The sequence below is a fragment of the Sminthopsis crassicaudata genome, chromosome 3 (assembly GCF_048593235.1).
Source record: "Sminthopsis crassicaudata isolate SCR6 chromosome 3, ASM4859323v1, whole genome shotgun sequence".
Lineage (NCBI taxonomy): Eukaryota > Metazoa > Chordata > Mammalia > Dasyuromorphia > Dasyuridae > Sminthopsis > Sminthopsis crassicaudata.
Window position 1 is genome coordinate 603,796,757 of NC_133619.1, and position 15,386 is coordinate 603,812,142.

Below are 15,386 nucleotides of genomic sequence, written 5' to 3' on the forward strand. Positions count from 1 at the left end.
TAAGCCTTGCTGGCCACATGTAAAGAGAAGCTCCTCCGACAGCTTTCTGCGGAGCACAGCAACTCAAGCGAGCATCTATAAAGCTGATATGAGTAAAACTCACTAAAATAAGTCCTCCATAACTCAGTGGTAGTAGGTAGTGAAGTGGGTGGAGTCACTGCCAAACCTGAAATCTGAAAGTTCATTATCAAATCTAACCTCAGACACTCACTAGCTGGGTGACCTTGGGTAAGTCACTTAACCCTGCCTCAGTTTCCTCATCTGTAAAATAAGGTGAACCCCTCCCTGCCCAACATCCAACCCCCCTCGCGCGGCTTAGCCTGAGCGAGCACTGGGCCTGAATTCCCGCGGAAGCTAACCAGAGACGCTTTACAAAGCTCTGTTTACCCCCGAAGGGCACGTGTTCCCCCAAACCCAAGGCGAATGACCCGAGATTCCCTCACGCCCCGGGGGCCTCTCGGCGGAGCCCCGAGGCGGGAAGGCCCGCGCCGGTCAGAAAGCTCACACTAAAATTCTAGTAACAGCCCTCCCACTACGGGTAAAGCCCAGAGGGGCCTCCCCCTACGCCCCCTCCGCCCCCTCCGCCCAGCTCCTCCAACAGGCGCCGACGCTCCCGCGCGCTTCCTTTAAAATGCGTCGTACGCCAACGCGCCGAACAGCGGAGAGGGCGGGACTTCCGGCAGGCGCGTTCAGTTTGGAACGGACGTCGCTGCTTCAGGGGGAAGGTCTCGAGTAGTCCAGGTCGGGACGTGAGCCATTGACGCGGCCATGGCCCTGGCCACTACGGCCACGGCCGACCCCACGACTTTTGGCCAGGCGGTAATCGGGCCTCCGGGCTCGGGGAAGACCACGTACTGCCTGGGCATGAGCACTTTCCTGACGGGGCTGGGCCGGCGAGTAGCCGTGGTCAACCTGGACCCGGCCAACGAGGGCACGCCGTACGCATGCGCCGTGGACATCGGCGAACTGGTGACGCTCCCCGACGTGATGGAGGCGCTCAAGTTGGGGCCCAACGGCGGCCTCGTGTACTGCATGGAGTACCTGGAGGCCAACCTGGACTGGCTGCGCGACCGCCTGGCGCCGCTCCGCGACCACTACCTGCTCTTCGACTGCCCGGGCCAGGTGGAACTGTGCACGCATCACGGCGCCTTGCGCAGCGTCTTCGCGCAGCTGGCCCGGTCGGGCTTCCGGGTGAGCACGCCCCGCCCCGGAAACGTGGCTGCGGCCCGGCAGAGCACGTGCTCGAGGCTGCCGGCAGTTGCCCGGCGGGCCCTAGGGGGCGGTCTTGCCCTCCTTGCAGCCCCACGTGAACAAGAACGTGCTTTTCTGGCGCTGCTAGACCCCAAGCATTGTCCGACCTGGAACGAATTGTTTGGATCCAATGACCCCTTAAGTCCCTTTCAGCTGAGAGTTCTAAGGGGCATTTCTGCCTTATTATCATCATTTATTTTAGCCAAAGGTTCGCCCGCTCCCGAAGTTATGCGTCTTAAGGCCTAAGGCCTTTTTGGCTCTAACGAGCAAGTTTAGGAAGTCAGACTCAGGCGGAGCATGTTCTCTTAGTACCCCCTGGAAACGGCATCTTTGAGCCTAGAATGTTCGCCTTTTTTTTCAAAGTTCGGGTCTGGTGCCTCCTGGAATACAGGAATCTTATGGATCCCTGCCCCTCCCCCAGCTGTCCCCCCCTCCCCAAAATCTCGTGTTTACTTTATGCATTTTAAAACGTTTACTTGTTCCCCAAGATAGAATGTAGAGTGCAGGGACCGCTCCGTGTTGCACCTGGTACAATGCGGGACACACACTTAGTAAGTCCTTGCTCTGGAGGGGCTGAGGGGCCTGAATGAGATCACAGAGCCAGCGGCTTGTTTCGCTACTGTAGCAACAAGGCGAACAGGGAAAGTTGCTTCTCCTGGTTTTATGGCTACATATGAGGTGGAAACTTGCATCTTCTTCCTATTAAAGCGGCGGGTGACAGCATAGAGCAGGGTCAGGAGTCACCGACACTGATCTCAGATACTCGCTAGCGCTACTATGTGACAGGTCATGAAATCTGCCAGTTTTCTTATCTCTTAAAATACCACTTATTTCCTAAGGTCCTGGTCCACTGAGCTACTTGCAAAGTACTTTGCAAACTTTAAAGTAAATGCAACTATTATTTGTATCAACCCAGAGTTCTTTTTCATTTGCTCTGGCTTCTCCTCCATCGGATGGATGAGACACAGTCCCAGCCCTTAAGCGTCCCCTGATTTAACGATTGAGACAAGTCTCAGGCTTTTCTGCTTAATCTGGGAATATTAAATCCACAACCTTTTAAAAAAATCTTGGTGGGGCAGCTAGGTCCACTGATAGAGCACCAGCCCTGAATTCAGGAGGACCCGAGTTCAAATCTGGTCTCAGACCCTTAACACTTTCTAACTGTATGACCCTGGGCAAGTCACTTAACCCCAGCCTCAGGGAAAAAAAATCTTGGTAATCCTTATTTTTAGAAGAGATCAAAAACCAATTAAAAAAAATAGCCCTCTGGCATGAGGAGTTGTGACCTTTCTGCCTTCCCTTGCTCCCCCAGCTGAGTGCCGCCCACCTGGTGGATTCTCACTACTGCACAGATCCGGCCAAGTTCATCTCTGTGCTGTGCACCTCCCTGTCCACCATGCTGCACGTAGAACTGCCCCATGTCAACATCCTCTCCAAGATGGACCTCATTGAACAGTTTGGGAAGCTAGGTAAGGGTGCACAGAAGGTGAAGTTTGGGAAACACAGGAGTAGGAGAGAAAATGGTGACAAGTTCCAGCTAGTTTTCAGGTATCTTGGGAGTAGAGATCCAAGTGCCTGCTGAATGGAGGGGGATGTGATGAGGAGCTGACTAGAGAGTCCAAGGAGCGATTAGATTAAGCTAGAAGGGATTTCAGAGAGAAGAAGACAGGCCCAGAGAGACGAAAGTGCCCCAGCCAAAGTCGTGCCAGCAGAACCAGGATGCGCTCTGACTCCCAGTGCAGTGTGCTTTCTGTCCCACCCCATATGTAGACAGTATTTCTAGACATCTTAGCAAGTTTCTGAATTTCCAGGTCTCTAGAGATAGTCCTAATTGTTTAAAGGAAGGATGCTGTGCAGGGGTAAAGAGCACAGGACCAGAAATAAGGAAATGAAGGTTCTACCATGAACACACTGTAACCTTTGACAGGTCACTGTTCTCTGGCCTTAAGTTTCCTTATTCTTAGATGAAGAAACTAGACTAGATTGTCTCTTAAGATCCCTGTCTCAAATCTACGACCCTTTGAACTTGGAAATAGTCGGGGAGTGGTGCTCCCCTGGCCAGAAGTCACAGAACAAGGCTGGCTGCACATGGCCTCATGTTTAAGGGTCTGATGCAGATGTGGCTCAGCCTTTAAGCCTTTAAGGTTGTACCAAACCTGGAGCTGTCGGGACTTTGAATCTGCACCTCAACACATACAAGATGGAGGTGGTCCAGAAAAGGACAATTAAGTGATAAAAGGAAGGAGAAAATTAGTTATTGTGTGAGAACACGCTCACACACCCAGAGAACTTGAATTCAGAACAAGTGAAGGCCAGTGAAAGATGTGATGGGAATGTCTGAAGGTGGTAGAGTGACCTAGGCTCAGCGGGCAGATCCCCACTTACTTGACCTTTTGAACCTTAAGGGATGCCCTTAGAACAATGGGCTAGAATTGGTGACTGTTACCTCCCACCCAGATTAGAGGAAAATCTAATCAGAGAACAGGAGTATGCCATGAGGAGAACATGGAGTGTCGGATCTGGCAGTGATCTTTGAGGCTATTCAGTGCAGTTGCTTATTTTGCAGAAGAGGCAACTGAGACACAGTGGAAGGATTAACCAGTACTTCCGTACCTGTAAAATGATCATGGCTAATCACAAGGACGACCCCTGAATTCTGAAAGATCTTCTGCCAAGCCAAGAAAGAGTTTTAGAACTAGATACAGTCATGGTGTACCTGCCTCTCCCATTCAAGCTCCTTGCAGGTAGAAATTGGTTTTGGTTTTTCTTTGTCTCTCCAGAGCTTAGTCCAGTCCCTGGCACATTGACCAAGCAATACTTGTTGGGAGCCTAAGTCTCTTCCAGCTCTAAATCTCTGATCCCCTGAATGTTTGTAAATGTGTCTGTTTTCTACATTCCACATTAGCCTGTCTAGACACGGGCCTGGTCTCCAGGATGAACTTTTCCCTAGGGTTCTACATCATGCCACCTCTAAGCCTTTTCCTTTCTCCACAGCCTTCAATCTCGACTACTACACTGAAGTCCTAGACCTCTCCTATCTGCTGGATCACCTGGCCTCAGACCCCTTCTTCCGTCATTACCGACAGCTCAATGAGAAGCTGGTGCAGCTGATTGAAGACTACAGCCTGGTCTCTTTCATCCCTCTCAATATCCAGGTGGGGGACCTTCCTGCCTTGGGCTTGGCCTTTTACTCGGAGCCCAGAGCTATCCCTGTCATGCTATAGAACAGCGAGCTTTCTATACCCTGTCCAAGCTCTCTGTTGGTGGTCAGAATCCAGGCATGGGTTGGATGGAGCCTTGTACCAGAGCTAGCCTGGATCTCCTGTTAGAGCTGGAAAAGACCTTCCAGAAATGACAGGGTGCAGCCCTCCCAGTTTGCAGAGGAGGCCAAGGCATGGTGGGGCTGGGGGTCAGGCCGAGGGAGAAAACTAGTGTCGGACATAGGAAGAGGGACGGGAGGGACATGGTTCTGATGCTCTCCTGAGCTTTGTCTGGGCTGCTAAGCAGAGGCACTGGGAGGGAAAATAAGGTACTTGGGAAAGGCTGAGCACAAATGGGATGGGAAAGAGCACTCCAGAAGGGGCAGGTCATGTCGTGACCTCCAGTCTTTGCTCCATCTCTTCTCTCCTTTCTTCACTCCAGGACAAGGAAAGCATCCAGCGGGTGCTGCAGGCAATGGACAAAGCCAATGGCTACTGCTTTGGGATGGCCGAGCAGCGCAATCTGGAGGCCATGTTGTCTGCGGCAATGGGAGCTGACTTCCATTTTACCTCGTATCCTTCCTTATCCCTCCCAGAGCTCTGAGCTGAATATCTCCACCTTTGAGGGTCAGGTGGTTACCTTGACCTGTGTACCTCAAAGGGAGAAGATGGCATGGGGTGTGTGCCACAGAGGCCGGGCGAGCTTCCCCAGGAGTCGGAGAGACAGGGCCAGGAGCCTAGGAGCTGGGCACAGGGGTCTGTCCTGTCAGGGCTGTGAACTAGAGCATAGTAATACATGTTTATTTATTATGCTGCACAGAACACAGGGCCAAGTCCTAGGGGAGGGCAAGTGCTGCCAGAATAGTCCTGATTCTCTGATTCTCATAGAGCTCAGATCTGAGGAGGGGCCCAAGCACCACCTGGGTTAGAGAGAGAAGCCGAGCCCATGACTTCATTGATATCCTTGGCTTCTAGTGTCCCAGCGGGTCAGAAACTGGGCTGGGGCCAGGCCTTCTTGACATTGAGGCCCACTCTATCTTGCCAACATTTTGTTCATGAGTGAGTGGGTATATTAGAAGGTGTCAGTCAAAGGGCCGTGTGCATTTAGAGGGGACCGTTGTTCCAGTGCCAGGTATGACCCAGGAAGATGTGAGGTAAATGCAGACAAGGATGAGCAGCGTGAAGCCCGAGAGGGGGAGGCAGCCAGATCAGGGGATTCCTGGGGCAGCCTCAGGAGGGCTTCCTGATCTGAGGAAATGGGGCACGGGAGCCCCTCCTGGGGCAGGGGCTGGAGTAGGAGCACCTGGCAGGGGGTGGAAGAAGCAAAGGAGCCAGAGGAGGAGAGAAACAGGGTCACATGAGACAGGAGGGGAAACAGGATGGCCCTAGGTTATAGGGCAAGTGAAATATTCCCCAGTCCCATATGTGTGAAACAGACAATTATGATTATCAGTCCTGAGCCAGGCAGGAGCCAGGCAGGACAGACTGATGCCCCCCTGCCTCTGAGTCTGACACCTGGCCGGGGAGGTATATGCCATCAAAACCACCCCAGCCTGGGCCATTACTGGAAAGCCTTATTACACTGAAGTGAACTTCAGTACATAACCTGTCCCTTGTGTCCTGCTGCCCCCCATCTCCCCAGCCAGGGGTCTCCTCTAAGCAAGGACAGGTGACCAGTTGGGTAGTGCTCTGTAGCTTGTGTTCCCGAAGCATTCTTCTTCTTGGAACGCAGAAAGCTTGTGGTTCCTAAGGTTGGTTGTGGGGAGCTCCTCTGTGCTTCTATGGGCTTCTGTGCGTAGGTGGGTGGGAGCCAGACCCTGTGGGCCTCTGCTGGTGGGCTCTGAAGAGAGGGATCCTTTGTCTGGCTAGCTTCCCTTGACCCCAGCCCCTTAGCACTCTGGGTATCCAGGAGAAGTACCTTCAGTCACCACAAGAGGAGGCAGGGGAACAAGAGGACATGCACTTGTAGGGGTGAGAGCAGAGGCACCCCTGGACCCACAAGAGGAAGGCTTCTGGCAGGCCGGCCCTGAGCAGAGCCAGGATCGAGGTAATCAAGATGTTGACCCAGGAGCTGCTGCGACCCAGTGGAGCACTTGAGAGCCCCAGAAGGGATGCCCCGAGGTGCGCATAGGTGGGCATGGATTTTGGCAGTGGGCTGGCCTCAGCTTGGCTCTCGGAATTTAGACTCTGTTGGGGGGAATGGAGAACCCCGACCCCACTGGTGGGGTGGGGTCCCTTGTCATTAAAGTTCCTTTAATACACATGATTTGGCAACCTTCTGTCTCCTCAGCTTCTTTTGTCGAATTCTAGATAGATTGCTTCCTCTTTCTCTGGCCCTCTGGAGTCCCAAGGGATTCCTCCAAGCATTCCCAGGAAGAAAGGAGGACTGATCTTTTTTTTAACCAGACTTGTTTTCCTCCAGGTAGAGAGCTCTTTCCAGGGCAGAAGTCTACCCGCTCTCCCTGGGCTGGGCTGGGGGGCCCGGAGCTCTTCTGTGCTGGGAAGGGCTGCTTGGGCTGGAAGCCAGGTCCTCTCCTACACCACAGTAGCCCTCCTGCAGTTGGGAGGCTGACCGGCCAAGGGAAAGTGCTCAGAAACCAGAGAGTCTGACCTGGCGAGGCACTTCCTCCAGACCTCACTGGGGCTTCTGAAGCCTTTCTGCTCTGGGAGGATCTCTGCAGTGGGACGGAGGCCACGGGCTCGGGGTCCCAAGGCTGGGAACGGAACGCAGACTTTACCAGTGACCCCTTTCCACCTCCATTTCGCATCTGTAAAGTTAAGCAGTTGGACTGCGTGACCTCCAAGGGCCTGTGTGGCTTGAAACCAGTTACCCTGAATCAGCTCCAGGGTCCGAGTCAATCTGTCCTCCAGCCCGGAGCGAGAACAGGGAAAGAGATGCTGTTTGCGGTGGTGGCCAGTAGGGGGCAGCCCACAACCGCTTGATTGACAACAGCTGGTGAGGGGACAACGTGGAGAGTCCTTGAATGCTGGGGAAGGGGTAGGGAAGGGGATGAGCTGAAAAGCTGGATGCAAACCCCACCTCAGCCATGAGCAGGGACTGTTCTCAGAGCCTGACACAGTGCCTGGCACACAGTAGGTGCTGCTTAATGCCCATTGAGCGACAAGGCAGGGTTATGAATTAGTGATTTCAGCCTTTATTTCACTGCTGAAGTCTGAACCCCCTCCTCGCCGATTAAAGAACAGAACTGGTTCTGCCCTGGAAGGACCTCTGGGCCTTGGGAAGCCATCCCAAGGAAACAGGGGAAGTAACTGGGAGGGGTGGGTCCTTCGGTGTTCCCTTGGAAGGCACCTTGGGGAGGAATTGGCCCCCAGGGGTGGGGGGATTCTTGACAGGGGTTTGTAATAGGTGGAAGTGGAAATGAGGGCTTTTGAAGGAGTCTGGAACGACCAGGGCAGAAGGTGCTTTGAGGTTGGATTTGAGGGGCCAAGAGATGGCCACCAGAGTTGGTTTCCCCAAAGCATCCCCACACCCCTCCTCTGCGGGGGATAATAACCGGGTGCCTCTTTCCCGGTTCCTTTCATCTGGGGAGTTCAAAGTATCTCACCTCTATTAACTGTTAGCACAGTAGGTGGCTAGTATCATCTCAGCAGCCCCAGAACGCAAGGCCTAGGGGCCACGGCCTCCAGCCGGTGAGTCAGCCCCGGGCCTGGATATTCAGGCTCTCTGACGCCTGGGCTGCTGGCCAGTCCCCTCCTCAGCCCTTGTCTGAGCTGTGGGAAAGGAGAGATGGGAGAAAGGGCGATGCTGCTTCAAGAGCCGCCCCTGAGGCTGACTGCCGCAGTTAGACCCTTCACCCTCCCCAAATGATAATCTCTCCTAACAGTGGGGGGCTGCAGGGGCAGTCCAGGGAGTTCCCTCTCCTCTACATTTCAGTGTCCATGGAGGGGAATCAATAATTCAAGACATTTCAGGTCTTTGAGGCTCAGAGGTTGTAGAGCCGGCAGGTATCTTGAAAGCTATCTTGAAAGCCTTCACATCCAAAATCCTTCATTTTACTGATGGGGAAACTGAAGCTCAGATTCTATGATTTGCCCAGGATCACTCAGCTAATGTCAGGTTCAGGATTTGAACTCGGCCCTGACTGATTCAAATCCAGTGACTTATCTAGTATACAGCTAGCACGTAGAATTATGGTGAACTAGAATTATAGAAGCAGTGCCTGCTGGGAGAAGAAACCTTTGACAGGGAGACCAAATACAAGAGGTCTTTAACAGACCAGAAGAGAGAGAATGAGACTGGAGCCAGGGTGGCAAAGACGGAAAAAGGGATTATAACCCAGATGTGGGGACATAGAAATGATAAGATTTGCCAATTGATGAAATCCATTGGGTGAGGAAGTCCAGGAGGACAATGAGATAATGCACCTGGGAGGCTGGTGGCAGGGAGGTGGTCACATATAAAATCCATGTCCTATTGCCTGCTCTCTCGAGGGATGGGGGAGGCAGAACATTTGTACCTCAAAGTTTTAAAAAGTGAATGTTAAAACCTTGGACTGTAATTGGGAGATATTTAACAAAAAAATATATATATTAAAAAAAACACAAATAGGGGTAGGTTAAGGGAGGGGAAAGGAAATGAATTTTGTTTTGGACATGATGAATTTCTGAGGTCTACCATATATCTGGTTCAAAATATCCATTAACCAGTTGGTGACCCAGGAGGTTTTGAGAGAAGAAACCTCACCTAGGGCCTTGAAGGGCATCCATAGTTAGTGGGCGTGACATGGCTAAAGGTCCAGTAAGGGAGACTGAGGAGCACTCAGACAGCTAGGGGGAAGTGGGGGAAGAGCAGTGTCTCAAAACGAAAAGGAGAAAGTAGGAGAGAGTGTTTAGCAGAGGCCAAGGGCCCCATTTACTGGATCTGGCAGGTAACTGATCACTGATCGCTTGGTTTAAAGTTGTTCCAGGTGAATTAAGGTTTTTAAGGTGCAGAGATTTGAGAAGAGAAAGCAGGGGAACCAAATACAGGCTTTTCCAAAGACATTAGTGAAGGGGAAAAAGAAATAGGGGGCAGCTAGTGAAGATGACAGATTCTCAGGGAGCTTTTTTAAAGGTTGGGGGGAGATTTGCAGGTTAACAGGAAAGGAACCAGAAGAACAGAAGATTGGGGGTGACGCTAAAAGTGGGGGAAATCTGGAGAAGGAAAGGGATCCGATCAAAGGTTGACCTTGGTAAAAAGATGGGCCGCCTCTTAATGTGAGCCTGGAGGAAAGGAGGTCACTGGAGAATGATGTCAGGGAGAGATGAGAAGGGAAGAAGAGAAAGCTCAGAGGAAATGGCCTCAATTTTGAAGAATGAAGCAAAATCTTGAGCTGAAGGGATGGGGGATGGGGGGCGGGGGATGGAGGATGGAGTGCTAGGAGAGACGAAGAGAAGGGAAAGTCTGGATCAGACACTATGGAGACTGGGAAAGTGACTCTTGGGAAGAAGAAGGATGGTCTGGGGCAATGAGGACCCAGTTGAAATTAGATGTTAATGTAAATTTGGCAGCAAAGTTGGGTGATTTCCTCCAGCTCTTTTTGACATCCCATGAGGAGCAAAGGAAATGGATTGTGGGAATCATCCCCGGTTAAGGCTTGACAAGATGTAAGTGGCAACAGCACAGGGGGGTGAGGAACTCACGATGGCATATTTAGAGGGGTCAGGATTGGGAAAGGAGGTGAGCGGGGTGGTAGTCTGAGGAAGGGCTGGGGGGCGGAGGGATTGGAGGTCCAAGCAAGGGGAGTAGGTTTAAGAGGAAGAAGGAAAGATGGAGTGCATAGAGTCTTGGATTGTGGGTGTGTAACAGAAGCGTAATGTTTATGGTTAATGGCAAGATCAAGGAAAAGACCAACTGTGAATATAGCTGAGGCAGCATTAGGAAGAGCACTGGATCATGGGAACTGAGTAGATGGAGAAATTCCATAAGCCAGGCTCTGAGCTTATTGAGAAGGAAGGAAGAATGACCCAAGGGTGGTAGCTACCGGTCCCCAGGATGGGGGGTGATTGGGGGAGAATGAATCCCAAAGGACACGAGGTGGTTGAGAGAGATGGCAATAGAGAGCAAGGAGAGATGGAGGGAAGGGAGAGGGGTGACCTGTGCAGGACAGGAGGGCTGTGGAGGCAGCAATGGCCCAAAAGGGGCCAGGGCTCAGCGGAGGCCAGAGAGCCCAGGATGTCTAAAGTGAGTTTGCTCATGACACTGACAGTTCTGGAGGGCACATGGGAAGAGCGGGACGGGGACAGGCAAGTCAAGGGAGTGGGAAGCCAGGTGCGGGGTGTGGGCATTGTTCCTTGGAAGCGTCCTTCAGTATCCCTGGGGAGGGGAAAGGGGAAAAGGATGGATGGATGGATGGATGGGGAAGAGTCCAAGCAGAGTCAGGGCATGTGAGGAGCTGCCCTAGAGCCAGCCTTTGGCTTGGAGTCAGGAAGCCTTGAGTTTCAATCCTTCCTATGATACTGCCCAGCTGTGAGACCCTGGTCAAGTCACTTACCTCTGTTTCCTCAGCTGTTGATGGGGACAATAATAGCACCTCCCTCCCAGGGTTGTGATGAGGACCTAGTGAGATATCTATAAGTGTTTATCTTGCCTGGTACTTAGGAAACACTTAAAAAATGCTCCTTTACTTTGTTCAGCCTCAGTTTCCTCATCCATAAAATGGGGATAATAATAGGATCTCCCTCTCCAGGGCTATTGCGAGGATCAAATAAAAGAATATGCGTGATTGGCATGGTGCCTGGCACACAGGAATAGTAATGCTTGTTTCCTTCGTCTGCCTCAGTTTCTTCATCTCTAAAGTGGGAAGAATACCAGCACTCACTCCCCTGGGTGCTTGTGAGGATCAAAGAAGAGAATGTTTGTGAAGTTCTCTGTGGTCTATAATACACATGTAAATGCTGGCTATTAGAAGGTAGAAAGTCTCCAAGAAACAGGCATAAGTGACAGTTGAGTCAGAGCTGCTGACTCAAAGCAATCAGCAAACATTTGTAAGTGCCTACTATGCGCTACACACTGGGGATGACAAATAGGGCAGTGAAGCAGTCCCTGTCCTCAAGGGACTTCCATTCCACCAGAGGGACAAAATGTTCTGAGAGATCAGCCCAGATAACACACATGAGCCCTTACGGGATAAAGTGACGGAGAGACGGCCCTGGAGCCAAACCTTAAAGGGAACAATCGGAGCTTGGGAGGGAAGGAAGGAGAGCATCCGGGGCAGGAGGGACGAAGAGATGGAATGGGCTGGGAAGAGCGCCGGCTGGGCAGAGCGGGCTGAGGCACAAAGCCCATAGGGAGAAGCTGTATGTTACCAGCCTGGGAGGAAAGTTGGAACCATATTGTGAGGGCTTAAATGCCGGAGGAAGTTGTACTTTATCTTCTGGCCAATGGGGAACCACTACCGCTTCTGAGCAGGGCTGTGACCTGGTCAGAGTCTCACCTCAGAAATGTCCCTCCACAGCTACAAACCCGAGCCGGACTTCCACTGCATCTTTTTCCTCTGATGGTGCTCCCGTCTTACTCCTCCTTCTGCAGATGGAGAAACCTCTGAGGTGTGAGTCTGGCCCTGCCCCCAGCCACTTCTGTCTGGCTCTGCTTATTGCACCTTGAGTTTATGGCCCACTCTGCTGGGTCGGGGAAGGGAAGGCCTGGCTGGGGACCAGGGGAAGAAGGGGACAGCGGGACCCAGAGGAAAAAGCAGCAGTGTTGGACTCGAAGGTGCTGAGTTCAAGTCCCATTCTTCTCATTTGCCATCCATGACCTTAGATAAATTATTCAATTCCCCAAAGTAAATTCCCTAAAAGTACAGCTTGGAATGTGTCAGGACATTGCTCAGGACACACGCCAGGGGTTCCCTGCTGCTCTGAAGAGCAAATCTAAGCTCTGGTTGATATTTAAATCCTTGCATAACCCGGCCTCTTCCTCTTTTAATCTTATGTAATTTTGTTGTTATTCAGTCATATCCAACTCTTCACAATTTCATTTGGGCTTTTCTTGGAGTACGTTGTCTTGGAGTACGTTACACTGGAGTACGTTGCCTTTTCCTTCTCCAGCTCATTTTACAGATGAGGAAACTGAGACAGAGTTAAGGGACTTAGGGTCACCCAAGTAAGTGTCTGAGGTCAAATTAAACTCCTATCCTCCTGACTCCAGACTAGCACCCTATCCACCTAGTGTACCTTACAATATTACTTCTCTCTAGAAAATCATGTTTGAAATTTAAATCTTTTCCCAACATGGCCTGATTCCTTTCCTCTTCTCAACTTGTCCAGTCCTTCCCAGCCTTCTTATGTGTCCTCAACTGTTCAATTCAGTCATATTGTTCTGCACACAAGGCCCTCCACCCCCCTTCTCTCGCTGGGTCTCCCATCCTAAAATCCCCAATCCCTCCTCCCCTCTCCAATCTGGGGCTTTCTTTAAAACTCATCTCAAGTGCCTTCTTCCATATAAGTGCTTTCTCCCCTCAGCTGCCAGTTCACTTGGTATGCACTCTGTATATATACGTGTGTGTATGTATATACTTATGTATAAAATATACATAATTATATACACATGTACATAAATATACATTTATATTTATATGTATACATATACATGTGTGTGTGTGTATCCTGGGAGTGGGGCTGGCTAGTCCCCCTTTATGTACCCCTTGTCTCAACCTTTCGAACGTAAGCTTCCTGAGAGCTAGGATTGTTTTGTCTTGTATCTATGATATTTAGCACAGTGTTAGCACATAGGAAGCATTTAATTGCCTGCTGATTGGTTGGTTGGTGGAAGAAATCATTCCTCCTCCATCAAATGGAGAGATTGCTCACCCCTACCCCCCCTATCTATGAGCTATGATTCTCTAAGGGAGAGCTGATTGCACACATTGATTAAAAGGATGCTGTTCATCTAGATTGGGGGCATAAGAGGAATTGGGGGCTCCTGGTCCTATCAGGAAATATAATTTAGTGGAGTCATAACAGAGCCAAGTTGGAGGAGAGAAGACAGGACTAACCTGATCCCTCCCCCACACCTCTCTGGATACCTTTAAATGAATCCATAAAACAATTCTTGGAGCAGCAGAACCCACAAAAGAACAGAGGGAAATAATTTTCCAAGCCAAGATGACGGAGTAAAGGCAGGAACTTGCCCAAACTCCTCCCCAAACTGTTCCAAATTCCTTTAACTAATGACTCCAAACAAATTTTAGAGCATCAGAACACCAAAAAAGATGGAGTAGCCAAATGGTTAGCCATTTTCTAGTCAAAGATGACTTAGAAAGTCAGCAGTGGAATCCAGTCCAGTGCAGGCTGCACCAGCCCAGAAAACCAGGAGCAGGTCTTGAGAGTCATTGAGTCATCATCAGTTGCTGCTGCAAGTAGGACTTTCAGCCCACAAACAGGGAGGTAAACAACTGGTCATAAGGAGATTACAGGGGTCCTTTGCTAGCACTGAGGCAGGACAGAGTTGAACTACCCATACTGGGATTCAGATCACAGTGCCAGGTGGCAGTCTTAGGGCAAGGAGGAACACTAGCACAGCAGAGCTTGTGGCTACAGTGGAGTAGGGCCCCTTGTCACAGTTCCAAAGTAGAAAAGCTTATGGTCACTCGGAAATCAGAGCAGAAGCTAGGAGAGTGGTAAATACATCTCTCCTAAGATCATACCACTTTGGAAGAACTGAAAACTTACAGTTCCCTAAAAGTATCTCTGAAAACAGATGCACAAAAACTCTGAAGCTTGGGATAGTGCACCCTTCACCTTGGAAGTGAAGTCCTACTTTAACAAAGAGTTAAAAGTAATAATCTGGGAAAATGAGCAAACAACAGAAAAATATTCTGACCATAGAAGATACTATAGTAACAAGGAAGATTAAAAACATACACTCAGAAGATAACAAAGTCAAAACTCCAACATCCAAACACTCAAGAAAGTTGAGACCATGGAAGAGCTCAAAAAGCATTTTGAAAATCAAGTAAGAGAGGTAGAGGAAAAATTGGGAAGACTGTTGCAAAAAAAATTATGCGAAAAAGTCAACAGCTTAGTAAAGAAACACATAAAAAATACTAAAGAAAATAACGTCTTAAAAAATTGACTAGGTCAAATGATAAAAGAGGAACAAAAAGCTAATGAAAAAAATGCCTTGAAAAACAGAATTGGCCAAAAGGAAAAAGAGGCACAAAAATCCAGTGAAGAAAAACATCTTAAAAAGTAGAATTGGCCAAATGGAAGAGGAGATACAAAAGCTTACCGAAGGAAAAAAAAATTCTTAAAAATTAGAATTGAGCAAATGGAAGCTAATGATTTTATGAGATATAAAGAAACAATAAAACTAAAAGAATAGAAAAATAGAAAATAAAGTGACATATCTCATTGGAAAAAACAGCTGAGCTGGAAAATAAATCCAGAAGCTCCAGAACAAAGAGAACTTAGACAGCATCCTTTGAGAAATTATCAAAGAAAACTTTCCTACTATTCTAGAATCAGAGGGTAAAATAGAGATTGACAGAATCCATTGATCATCTCCTGAAAGAGAGCTCAAAAATAAAACTCCCAGGAATATTATAACCAAATTCCAGAGCCCTCAGAACAAGGAGAAAATATGTAAGCAGCCAGAAAGAAACAATTCAAGTATTGTGAAGTCACAAGATGATACAAGATTTAGCAGCTTCTTCATTAAAGGATCAGAGAGCTTGAAATACGATATTCCAGAGGGCAGAGGAGCTAGAATTACAGCAAGAATCAACTATTCTTTAGGTTAAAAAATAAAATTTTTAATTCAATGAAATGGAGGATTTTCAAGCATTCTTGATTAAAAGACCAGAACTGAAGAGAAAATTTGATTTTCAAATATAAGACTCTAGAGAAGTGTAAAGAGGTAAACAGGAAAGTGAAACTATAAGTGATTTAATAAAGTTAAAGTGTTTACATTCCTACATGGGAAGATGATACTTG

General features: G+C 49.4%; 1 protein-coding gene across 1 annotated transcript; it reads left to right on the forward strand.

The window, feature by feature from the left end:
• The first annotated feature begins 670 nt into the window (after positions 1–670).
• On the forward strand, positions 671–6,726 carry GPN2 (GPN-loop GTPase 2). Its single transcript, XM_074305693.1, has 5 exons — positions 671–1,191; positions 2,564–2,720; positions 4,246–4,406; positions 4,894–5,024; positions 6,345–6,726. Exons 1-5 carry the CDS (start codon positions 769–771, stop codon positions 6,418–6,420), a joined length of 948 nt encoding a protein of 315 aa, XP_074161794.1. The 5' UTR covers positions 671–768; the 3' UTR covers positions 6,421–6,726.
• Positions 6,727–15,386: the final 8,660 nt, after the last annotated feature.

Bases quoted from the DNA above. Each gene is read 5' to 3' on its own strand.
- GPN2 (XM_074305693.1), top strand. From the start codon at position 769: ATGGCCCTGGCCACTACGGCCACGGCCGACCCCACGACTTTTGGCCAG. The intron at 1,192-2,563 runs GTGAGCACGCCC...TTGCTCCCCCAG, and splicing joins TGGCCCGGTCGGGCTTCCGG to CTGAGTGCCGCCCACCTGGT. The intron at 5,025-6,344 runs GTATCCTTCCTT...CCAGCCCCTTAG, and splicing joins GCTGACTTCCATTTTACCTC to CACTCTGGGTATCCAGGAGA.